Source organism: Toxoplasma gondii, chromosome V (assembly GCF_000006565.2).
Source record: "Toxoplasma gondii ME49 chromosome V, whole genome shotgun sequence".
Classification (NCBI taxonomy): Eukaryota; Apicomplexa; class Conoidasida; order Eucoccidiorida; family Sarcocystidae; genus Toxoplasma; species Toxoplasma gondii.
Window position 1 is genome coordinate 1310866 of NC_031472.1, and position 12213 is coordinate 1323078.

Consider the following 12213-nt stretch of genomic DNA (forward strand, 5'->3'; position numbering starts at 1 on the left):
CCTGGTTTTCTCTCCAGCTGAAATTAAAAGTTTTCACCCGCGGAATGTGGAAGGGGTAGCGCGAGACCTCTTTAACTGAAGACCGGATTCTCGCTAGCGCAATTCAACAACGACACTGAGGCACTCTTTTTTTTTCAAGGAAAAATCGGAATTCGAACGTCTTCTCTGAATTTCGACCGAAAGATCCTCTGAAGATCAAGCAAAATGAAAGCACGATGTCGCCTGTGAGGAACTTTAGACTAAGTATCACTCTCTTTTTTATCAAACGAACTCTTTGATCATAAACGCCTAGCGCAGGAACAATGCACTTCCGTATGGCAGAAATTCAGCATGTTTATATAATGTCCTCTTAATGGGCGCCGTGGGGCCGGCCAACACTACGCGATGTACATGATCAAAAACTACCGGTGTAATTGTGGGTGATGGAAATGCGACTGAAAGACGCTTACTGCTTGTGAGAATATTCTACCGTTTTTTCATGAAAACTGCGCCACAAAACGGCCAGTTTTCCCTCGGTCGAAGACTGCACAACCCCAATGAGTGCAGCAGGGATTCTCGTGAGCCGCTCCCGCCTCTAGGACATTCCTACTGTGTACCTGAAGGATAACTTACATGCGAAATGGTCATTCCACGTTTTCTTTAGGAACACCAGCTTCGGCTTGTGCATGCAAACAAATCAACAAAGCTACGCGCATTTGTAAATATGCACTTCGAAAAGTATGCATCTGTTCTCTACAGATACACGCGCACTTAAAGATCGGCATACGCAATATATACATCTACATGTATGTATACATATATATATATATATATATATATATATGTATATACGCATTCATACAGCTATATGGATATTAACATAACCGCATTTCTATGACTATATATCTAGAGCAGTGTAAATACAACTATGGACGTATACACCCGTAGTTGTAGTTACACGTACGGCTTGTTTACAAGTGCTGCTATATCTAGATATCTACATAGACAGATATGGAGATAGATACACAGATACCTAGAGGTAGATAGAAAGATACATAGGTCTAGCATGTCTCCGTTGTAGCAGGGATCAAGACCAAGTTTCCTGTGTCTCCGCTGACATGCCCGGGCAAGGCCTGCTCGCGTTTGCCGATGTGCGTCCATCTGAAAAGGTTCTATAACGCGGGAACCCGCAAATGGATGCATGCTGGCTGAACTGTGTCGCTTCGAAATGGTAGTTTTAAAATCAGTTGTCCCTTTTCTTCGTTCGTCTTGTCTCTCGCCGTTCCTTTGATTCTCTGTCTTCAGGCGCATATAGTACTAGTCTTCTATGTTGCTATGCTAATCAATGAAGTTCCATAGTTTTGGATATTCCATTGGCATGTTGATGGCATGAGTAGAAACGAACGACTGGCTTTGGATGGAACTCCTCTTGACACCGCAGAAGGTGATGAGAACTCCTCTTGGTCCTGGCGAGACTTTGACTGGTTGGACCAGCCTGGTATCAAAGAAGTTTCCTGTATGGCATGAATCACAAAGTGGGTCGAACGCTGGTCTAAGTCGCTAACGCGACTTTTACCTACAACTGTACGGAACGCAAGAAACCTTCAGTCAAAGAACTTGATCGGCTGGAGGACGGCTTCCCTGATGACTGCGTCTGTCCGTTCTTATTCGTTTCCTTCGTCATTCTCGAATTTATGCGGTTCGGCTTTTCCCTCGACTTCTTCTATCTTCTTCTCGCGTTCGTCCGAGAACAGATCCTCCGGGCAGGGCACCCAAACTTCAATCCCAAAGACTCGCGCGTTGTGGCACTGTCTCGAGCGAGAGAGAACGAAAAGAAGAAACGCGAAAATCTCGAGTTTCCACATCCATCAGCTACAGTGTTGCTGTCTCTGCATGCACGCTAAAGTTCTTTCTATGTATGCACTCAACAACAGCTCTTTCTATGCATGCAATCTGCAATCTCCAGTTCCCTCGCTGCGTACGCCTCACATGTACACTGTGTCACACTTTGGATATTTCCTTTCGCAGTTGCGTTGTCCGATTGTCAACCGTGACTGCGTTGCCCCAGCAACGGGTCGCTTCGAAAGCAGACATTTTCAGAAGTTCTTCACAGTTACGAGAGAGGATACTTGCCGCTTGAGGTCAGTCCGCAAATAGCGACTGATACGTTGAGAGGTCGGAAAAGCTGCATTGAAAAAATGGAGGCCACTGCATGCGACGATGTCGGAATCTGGAATACATGCAGGCGAGCTTCAGGATCGGAAATGAACTCACAAACAAAAGCAGCCCAGCATAACGAATCAGACAAATACCCATGCACACTGCAAACCGATCTTGAAAAACCCCATATATATGTATATTTATCTTTAATTGTACGAATTATTATTCGTGTATTACACTGAAAACTGCAAAAGATGACGTACATACAATTTTGTATATATATATATATATATATATATGTCCACATGTATTCTATAACAGTTTTTCGCTCTCGTTCTTTATATTCAAATACATATTCGCGTATTCAAACATATCTGCCGATGACTAATTATATATATGTGTTGTCGATATATATATATAATACATATATACATATATGTATATATATATATATATGCATGTATATACATATTTGTTCATATTTATTTCCACAATCATGTATTTACGTGTGTATGCATCTGCACACGAATATACGGTTGCACTTTTTATCCTCCGATCCGAATCATAGGTCTGTTCCTGTGCGCTTGTGTTGCGATGTTCATTATTCCTGAAAACAAAGAGGCAACGCGCCGGCTGACTAATTCGCCAAAGAAGTGAGGGAAGCTGCCTTTGCATGCAACGCCATGTTCGAGGATGCCCCGCGGCGATTATAGCGATGACAAGAGATGTGAGGCAGAAAACGAAGGATCGGAAGAGAAGAGTAACAAGAGGAGACGCAAAATCTCTGACGTGTGTGTTCATGTACATATATATATATATATATATATATATATATATATATATATATATATATGTATATTATTTTTGAATAGATATACATGCACCCAGGTGTAGATCCTTGTGCGCCTTCGATATATGAATGTGTATCCGTACGTGTGTCTGTCCTTGTCTGAATATGTATATATATATATATATATATATATATGATAATTTATATCTTCATTAGTGTGAGTGTTTTCATTTTGTCGACAGTAATGGATTTAGATGCATCCTCAGGTTTTTTGCATATTCGTCTTGTGCAGAAGGTATTTTCAGCCGATGAGGAGAGCAATTTTCTGCATGCATAACGCTGACATATCGGTTCGTTACACGTTGCAAACTCACCTCCGTGAGACGCCTTCTTTGCGCCAAGCGCTGAAGCAAACGTTTGTTTTATTCTCTCACTCTCCTGTCCGCGAGGACAAGGCAAAGCAGAAGAAGAGTGAGGCGTAGAAGAGGAGGAAGCAGATCGGAGAGCAGGAAGAAGAGTGAATTCCGACGGAGAGAAAAGACAATTTTTCAGCTGCCCATCCGCGGTCAATCTGCGAGGCACACGGACACCCGGAAACGCAGCAAGTCCTTTTGAGACCTGAAGACGCATTGGTCTTTCAGCTGACGAACGTAAAGCACAGATGCTGATGCACACACCTACTTGTAGATGTCCACACGAGTCGACGTACAAGTGGATACACACACCTTCTTAAATACAAACGTCCACGCTTCTTCACGTAGTCGTTCATCTAATTAGATATATATGCACATCGTTATAAGAGATATGTTCATATATATATATATATATATATGTACATATAGGTATCTGGGTCTACGTCCCTCTACTTACATAGACTTGTTTATGTCATTACATAAATATGCATACTAATTTGGTGACAGGCATGCATATGCTTATGTGTTGGGATACTTATGGCTACGTCTCTGCATAGGGTTGTTTATGCATTTACATAAACGCATGTATTCCTATAGGTTATGGCTACGTCTCTGCATAGGGTTGTTTATGCATTTACATAAATGCATGTATTCCTATAGAGAGACAGGCGTGTGTCCATGTTTTATTTAGATACTATAACTGTATAAATACGTGCATACTGTATACGTAAATGTGTGTAGATATAGAGGCGTCAGATTCTGTTGACGTCGCTGTGGAGGAACGGAACAAGAGATATTTTTATTTCTTCTGTTGTGGGCTTTGGACGTTATCCCAGAAGAACGCGTGTGGGGTGTCTCCACGCTCGTACGTTGCCTTGAATTTACCTTATGCGATTGCAAGAGGCACAGAAGGAATCGGTCAAGGCAGAGATAATGCCAATGCATCCCGCATGTCCAGGAATGACGAACAGGGACGCACTTTGCCCTTCTTCGCCTCGTTGCCCTTTTTCGTCTATCTTCCAGTCTTCTGTCTCTTCAGAGTTGCAGGAACTTCCCTTTTTCGCTCCGTCGCCTTCTCCCTCGTTCTTGCCTTCTGCTGCCTGGCCTCTTCTCGTGTCTCTGCGGTGCCTGTGCACGCCGTCTGCTTGCGAGTTCTGCATGCGTCCTCTTGTTTTACTTTCCACAGGGTGAATTCCTGGATACTTGTGGCGAAGACGCTCGAGTATCTCCTGCTTTGTCACAACAGCCTCGTGACTCCACCCTGGAGAGATAAAGGCGACAGGCCAGAAGGACAGTCTAAATCATTCAACGGACTTTGAATGGTCGTTTCCGTGCTTCCTTTCCTATCCGAGCGCGAGACCCTTCATCGGAGAGAACGACTCTGCTCTTTGCGTAAAGACGCGCTGGCGAGAGGCGCGTGAGGCGAACGGTGTTCCGAGGAGTGGAGAACAAAGCGATGGTCTAGAGTGCCTCATGGGGGATTGGGAGGCTCGATTTTGTTCGGTTCCTTGTGCTAGGAGCTGTGATACAGAGTGTTTCCAGGGTGCTAGACACTGACAAGCGTTTGTTTCACCCTTGCTGGTTTCGGAAACCATTTTTGTTCTGCTTTCGCGTAAACTCGCACGTGATCTCCATTGACGCGCATCTGCCCCCTAGGTCAAGGTTTCGATTCGAGGGATTTCGACCTGATGTATGCACCTTCGGGAAGGCCTCAGCATGGCGGTGTGTCAACAGGTTTCTCTACGTGGTAGTCTCCTGCCAAGCGTCTATGCATGGCCATGGATTGCTAGACAGCTCTGTCTTGGCGATTTCTTTTCGTCTGCAACAAAGCGCCGTTTCTGCAGACCACCGTCTCGCGGTTCGCTTCCCCCCTGCAGCGTTCTGTGCTTTCTGTCGAGAGAGAAGAGGGACGCCGCATCGATGGAGAGGAAGAGTACACGGTCGACCTACATTTTGTCTAGAGAGGACGCCAAGGCAAAAGTGTGTCAATCTAAGACGCGCGGCGGAAACGCCTTAGACCCATCTGGGATGAGTCCGCTCGAGAGGGAGAGTGATGGACTCCGCTAAATCTATAAGTCGCATTACACACGTAATTACATATGATTTTGCTTTGATTTTTTCTAGATTGGAGAAAAACTCCACGGACTTTGCTTGCTCACGATTTCCTTGAAAAGGCATGAACTCGATGAACCGAACGTGGATGGGCAGGTCTCGCGTGAGTGCCGCAAATGCGTCGACTTCCTGTCCACAGAAAAAACGCAATTCTCTCATTCCGTTTCTTGTGCTGGAAGAAATTACTAACGGGCGAGTCTCTCCGTTTCTCTTTTTCTCTTTCCTGTGCCGGAAGCTCATCTAGTTTCTTTTGATTTTTCATCTCTCCAAGATGATCTCGTTCAAAATCTCCATTCTTCGTCGGAAGTCAAATTTCCGCCTCTGCGCACCCGCTCCCGTCGTCATCCACTTTCCAGGATTTACGGTGTCGGGCCTGAATCTTTTCCTCGTCAGCGTTCCCTGCCACTTGCCTCTTTTCAGCTACTTTCTTCTTCATCTCATTTTCATGCATCCACCTCTCCTCTCTGCTTCGGTGTCTCTTGTCTACTGTCGCCACGCGTTTTATTTGCGTGTGCTGGCAATTCAGGTTTCTGCTTTTCTTTCCTGTTTCTCCTGACGGTATCCGGCCTTTGTTCCCAGTGTCGCTTCCGTGACTGTTTCTGTGATGTCTACTTCCGATGTCCGTCTCCATTTCCTCTTTGATCTCCTTTCTGCTTCTCCTTTCTGCTGCCGTCATCTATCCCCGTTCACTGCCTCTCTTTTCGCTTTCCTTTTTTGCGCTCGCCCTCGGCCTTTTCTCCCCATTTCTGTTTTGTGGGTCTGTGCCGCGGCTTGTGGCTCTGCGTGCGCTACGTCCTGCGTTTGCTCACGTCTACGTTCACTCGCCGAAGCAGAACGACGTTGAGTTTCACGAGGCAGAAGTCTTCTGCGATCAACTGCATAATGCCCTGCGCCGAAGAAAGCCACAAGAAACGAGGCGGAGAGAGCAATGGTGAACTGGCCGCGATTGGAGTCGTAGCAAACGTTGCACAGAGGTGGAAATTAGAAGAACGTCGAATACCACACAAACGGCGAGAGATAAATGTGAACCACAGAAAAGGCGCGGCAACTCTGAGAGTGTGTCTGACGGTCACCGATCCAGTCGACAGCCACGGCAAGGCGGTTCCTGCATACCGTATCCATAGTCACAATCAGGAATGTCAGAAGAGGCAAAAAGGCGGCCAAGCTCCTAGGAACGATACGCGGTGACAGACGGATCGCGAATAAGAAGAACGCATCACGACAGATGCGAGAGCAAAGAGAAGAAGAGGAAAAAACAAACGACTGGAAAAAAGAGTGAGCGACTGGAGAGCGCAAACTCGCCATTCGAGAGGGAGCGAATGGGAGGCTGTGGTGGCAGAAAGGAAAGAAGAGGAAATCCATAGGACCGAGAAATTCAGGTTACCTCCCAGACGCGATGAAAAGCGTTGACTCCAGTGATCGCTCGATAGCGCGACGGGTCCAAGCTGTCGAGACTGCGAAGAAAAAACGGAAGAGTCATGGGGAGAGAAGGGGAGAGAAACGAAACAACGAATCAAGAAAGGCAAGTGTGCGCGTGGCATAACAGCACCCGAAGGATTTCACACTCGCAAAGGCAAAGTCTCACTAAAAAACGAGAAATTCGCACCCCTGTCGGTAGATGGAAAACGATGCGCTGCCGCGTACCCCGACACACAGGAAAATATCATACGAAGGTAAAACGCGACATACAGAGTCAGAAATAAATATTTGTATCAAAAACAGATACAGAAGTTGATGCAAAGAAAAAGGATCGATGTATATACTTATACATACATGTATATGGGGAGAGTGAGACTTGGAGGGATATCGCGATGTGAAAAAGTAAAGAGGTCAATCTCTTTGTGAGGATGGCTACAAAAATTTTGCATATATAGATTAGTAGATACTGAGATAAACTTGAAGGTACATTTCCTGGTCTGTGGATAAGTACATAGGATACTTGGTATTTGAATGTGAAACCGTAAGTGCAGCAGACTTGTCTCCAGAGAGGAGAGTCCAATACGCGGAGACAGAGTCGTCACGCGCATACGAACGTGTCAACGCTAGCAGACATTTTCAGTCAGCGGCAAATGAAATGCTTAAACAAATAGGCAGAGATGCAGGCAAAGAATCCGTCTGAACACACACTCGACTGCAGCAGCAAATGCCGGCATCTATGCATAGACGCGTTAATCCGAATATTGAAAAACAAGTACGCATATGTATGAGTATATGCATGAGAAACTGAAATGCATGTTATTTACAAGGAGGTCCATCTGAGTTGCTTCAGGTACTTTGCAAAACGAAGAGAAAATTTTATTTCTCTACTTGTTTATGTCCCCTTCGGGTCTCAGACTTCTTTCTTGTCTGAAAAATACAATTCTTACTTCCTTTCTTCTCCACAACTGCCCACCACAGCTACACCTTACTTATCCCCGGACCCTCAGGATTTCTCTTTCCGTTTCCTTCTCTCTCTCTCTGCGTGCTCGCTTCCCGCATGCGCTGTGTGGTCTAGGCGACGCCGCCCTGTCTCTCACTGCTTCACAGGCCCAGCTCGTTTTCTTACCTGACGTTGACTGCATTTACTCTCGCCAGCTTGAATTCTGGAAGCCACCGCAGAAGGCGAACGCCGTTCGTGGTGACGGCGAAGGTCTCTAGGTTCGGCAGCGCTCCGACGCGAGTCAGCAGAGCAGAGAAGTCTTTCCGAATGGTCGGCTGAAAAGCCAGCAATGTTGCACGAGCAGAAAAGTGGATGCAAGCAGAGAGAGAGCTCGAGAAACTCGAGGAATCGCGTCACAGACGAAAGAGGGAGAACCGGAAACACACCGGCAACTCAGTCGTCTTTGCTGAAAAAGAAGATTCACCTAACCCTTCGCGAATTTCGAGGTCTGCTCAAGATTTCGAGTTTCGTCCATCCCCTGAATTCTTCAACGATCCCTTTTTCGCAGAGGTTTACAAAGGAATTCGGTAGATCTCTGAATGTGTTGGAGCTCGCCTCTCCCCACGCATGTCGGCTCGGACTGAAGATCGAGAGCCTCTTCGGAAATGCACCTCTGGAAACGAATCTTAAAACGGTTTCTCCCTCTTGTCAGCTGAACAGCATGTTGAGGCACCAAGCGAACGGACCAAACTCCCGAGAAGGCGGACTTCTTGCTTTGTGGGGCTACGAGGCCAATTGATCGGACACACACGACGCGACTCTGTGTTTGTTATAGATTGTGCTGCCATGCATACGATGAATTTTCGTCGTTCTACACTCCCTTTTCTTACATTTAAAAACAGACGTGGCGACCCGGAAAGTACAGATACCGCGACTATTCCTTGAAGGCCTGTTTCCCGAACTCTCGACTGAGTCCAGGCATTTAGAGGCTCCAGGGGGTAGCAAAGGTTGCATCCTCAAGCGAGACAATGTCGAAGAACAACGCTGTCTGCCATCGGAAAGTAAAGTCGAAGAATTCACTCGAGACAGAGAGTCTCTGAAGATCTTTCCTTACCTCCCCGCCGGTCAGACGAATCTTCCTTCCACCACACTCCAGGAAGACCGACGCCACACGAATGATCTGAGCAGAAAAAAAGTGGACAAACCAAGTGGAAGCAGGTGGTCGAAGCGTCTGCATTTTCGTAAGGAGAGGCGCGTAGAGAGCCGCTTATGTAATTGTGAATTCCAGTCTAAAGGTCCTTGCCTAGTCACTTGTGTGGAGGGAAATCGGAGCACCTGAACATGTCGAGGCATTTGGCCAGAAAGAAGTGCATAACCGTGTGACAAATTCATCTGCGAATGCTGCGGGACTCTCTGAATGTGAAAATCCATGTGTACACTTGAACGAGGCCTGGACTAACAAAGGCGGAAAACGAAAGGAGACACGATCTGCCTGCGATTGAGCAGAGATGCACTGCTTTTTGAACAGGGTGACATGTGGTGATCGAGCGACCATTTCTGTCTGCTGTGTGTCAGGGGAAAAAAGAAAAGAGACCGTCGAAAGAGTGATGAGAGTGTGTTGTGTGCGTTTGTCTTCGCGGGTCCATTAAATGCATGCTCTGGGTGTCGAAATTCTTCTTCCTTGCCTCGTCGGTGGAGAGAACGGCATTCGACCTCTCTACAGAATCGACAGAAAGCGACTTCGCGTTTCCAGAATGCTGCCCCCGACTTCCGCAAGGTGAACAGTACTGAAGCAAATGTACAGGGAAGGGAGAAAGCGATAACGCGTGGACAACTTCTGTTGATAAAAAACAGAAAAAGGGAACGCAGCACAGACCAGGCAGAGAAAGAAGCGAAGGAGACAGCGCGTGAGGAAAGAGCGCATACGCCGAGCACGCAGAGATCAGAGATCAAAAGGGCACAAGTCGCGAGAGTGAGCAAGCGAAATAAACGGCGCAAAATATACAAATGGCGGGGGAAGCACGGAAGACAAGCGACGGCGGGAAAGACGAAAAGCGAAAGGAGCCAAAGAGAACAGGAAGGAGAGGCGATATGGAGGCAGGGGACAGAAGGCAAAGGATAAAAAGTAAACAGAAAGCAAGGAGCAGGAAGGAGAGGAAACGAAACAAAAGAGGCAAAACTGCTTCGGGAGAAAAGATGCGTGGATCGGGGTGAGTGTGACGAGGTGCTGAATTCTAACAGACCTAGAGACCACGGGCAGAACGGCTGAAACATCAACGAGGGAGAAATACCTGGATACTTTTGAGGTGAACGCAACAAGTCATCGCCCACAGAGACGCGATCAGGATGCGCATGGAAAAAAGAGACAAATTCGCGGAGAGGACAAGAACTCAAATGCAAAGACATACCACACAGTTCATGTTGCACTTCTCCGTTAGAGAAATTCGCAGATACGTGTGGTGTCGTCCAAAAGTATCTGTTAAGGGAGACAGCAACGCTGGCGGATTGACAAGCAGTTCCCCATCTTTTCGATTTCTGCCTTCTACACTCAAGGCTTCACTAAGTTCCCCACAGCCGTTCAGCGGCCTCTGAGGGCCTTGCTGTCTCCCCTGAGAGGCGAAGAATGAAGGAAGAGAACGAGGAAGACGCAGGGGCGAAGGCGAGGCACTGGCGCCATGACAGCAGGACGAAGATGAGGGAGACGAAGAAGGACAAGAAGGACAAACAGGAGAAGAAGAGGAAGCTGGGGAGGAAGAGGGCCGACTGGAAGTGTCTGGACAAGCGAAGTGAAGATTTGCAGGAGGTGGAAAACGGGGAAACAGGCGCCAAGGTGGCACACGCACAATCGCAGGCAAATGAGTAGAGAACTTGGCGAAAGAAAACGGAAATGGGGAAGACAAAGAAGACGAAAAAGAAGAACGTTGATTCAAGCGACCTGCAGAAGACGCGAGTGATGCAAAGGACGAACACGAAGAGAACCGAGAGAGAAGGCACTGCGGCCGAGAAACGGCTGGTCGAGAGAAGACGAAGGAAGACATGTCGATCTGCGCTACGAAGGAAGAAAAAGAGAAAAACGAAATTCCAGCCGTGTCTGAAGTTTCTTTCCAGAATCCGGGAACCATGTTCCGAGGCGCAAGTCGCAGCTGTCTCGTTTGCGGCGACGCCGGAATCTGGTTTTTTGCAGAGTGTCGACGAAAGAGAGTTTCACAAGTGGAAAGAACGGAAGTGTGGTGTGCAACCGCGGCACCATGCGAGACGATCTGAACTCTCGAACTGCGACTAGCAATTTCGTAAAGTTTCTTGACATTCAGAAGAGTCTTTTTCGTCGGACTGGAAACCGCTGGACGAACAACTAATCGAGAGAACGCGGGTACGATACGGACAGACTCCAGTTGTGAGATGCACACAAGAGGTGCCGAAAGAAGTGGAGACGGAAACGCAGCGAGGAGAAGGCACCGAACTCGAAGATCAGAGGTCACGAACGACCTCGCATTTTTTGGAGAGAAACACCTCGCGTCGAAGCCAATGCAGAAATGGGAACGGAACGGAAAAAGGGGAGGATGGACTCACGCTCGGGGATTAGTCTTTCCGGTTTCTCGCGGTGCGTTGTCTCTGTGTTTGTGTCCACTGTCTACCTTTCCTCTTCTGTCTCTCATTCGAAAGAGCGGCCTGGCCTCTGTGTCGCCTCCTGCCCCCCACGACCGCCGTAAACAACACATCGAGCTGACGGAACGTCAAGACGAAAACTTTTCTGCCAGCTGAAAGTGCCTCGAGTTTTCAAAGGACGCAGGCACCACGGCAGACCGGGGCCTTTGAATCTCAGAAGAGATGTTTGCGGATTTTTGAAAGATGCCTCGACAATACCGGGAAGATGTCTCTGATGGGATCTCAGACAAGAAGAGTATTTTCAGGCGCCAAGCCAAGAGCTTTAAAAACAGAGAATCAGAGTTTTCCCGACTCAAAGAGGACACTGCAGTCTGTCGCGTATATTTGTGATACTTGCTGGTGTAGGTCGTGCTATTCCTCTGCCCAAGAGGCAATCTCTAGCGCGTCTTGGTCAAGAAGAGCGGCATTCTGTGTCCTTTATTGCTCCTGAACTTCGCAGCTGCTGCACTGTCTTTTCGAGACCGGGGAAGTACAACGCAGAGACGCCTCTTCAGTGCAAGAGAAAGCTTTTGCTGCCGAGGTCTGTCCTCTGTGTGTCTGAAGACCCGTTTTGATACCTTTCCTTCACGACTCTTCACAAGCGTTGTCTGGGGAATGCAGCGGAAGACTTCTGGAAGCAAAGAAGCCCTCTGCAGAAACTGTCCGTTGTGCGTCCGCAGTAGAAGCGATAGAAACAACGAAACGACACGTAGTCGTCGACATTTTCGCTGTAGTGGACGCCGACTGCTGCTCTA

General features: G+C 47.4%; 1 protein-coding gene across 1 annotated transcript; it reads right to left on the reverse strand.

Annotated features, from left to right (window-relative positions):
* Positions 1-2638: 2638 nt before the first annotated feature.
* TGME49_213780 (radical SAM domain-containing protein) lies at positions 2639-11209 on the reverse strand. Its single transcript, XM_018779622.1, has 10 exons — positions 10222-11209; positions 9499-9600; positions 8928-8993; positions 8000-8148; positions 6839-6908; positions 6264-6341; positions 5502-5583; positions 4228-4603; positions 3304-3500; positions 2639-2746 (listed from the first exon to the last, which is right to left on the reverse strand). Exons 1-10 carry the CDS (start codon positions 10933-10935, stop codon positions 2685-2687), a joined length of 1896 nt encoding a protein of 631 aa, XP_018637906.1. The 5' UTR covers positions 10936-11209; the 3' UTR covers positions 2639-2684.
* Between the last annotated feature and the right edge of the window lie 1004 nt (positions 11210-12213).

Bases quoted from the DNA above. Each gene is read 5' to 3' on its own strand.
- TGME49_213780 (XM_018779622.1), bottom strand. From the start codon at position 10,935: ATGGTTCCCGGATTCTGGAAAGAAACTTCAGACACGGCTGGAATTTCG. The intron at 6,342-6,838 runs GTAACCTGAATT...TCTTCGGCGCAG, and splicing joins CTTTTCATCGCGTCTGGGAG to GGCATTATGCAGTTGATCGC. The intron at 5,584-6,263 runs GTGAGCAAACGC...TTCTGTGGACAG, and splicing joins TTCGGCGAGTGAACGTAGAC to GAAGTCGACGCATTTGCGGC.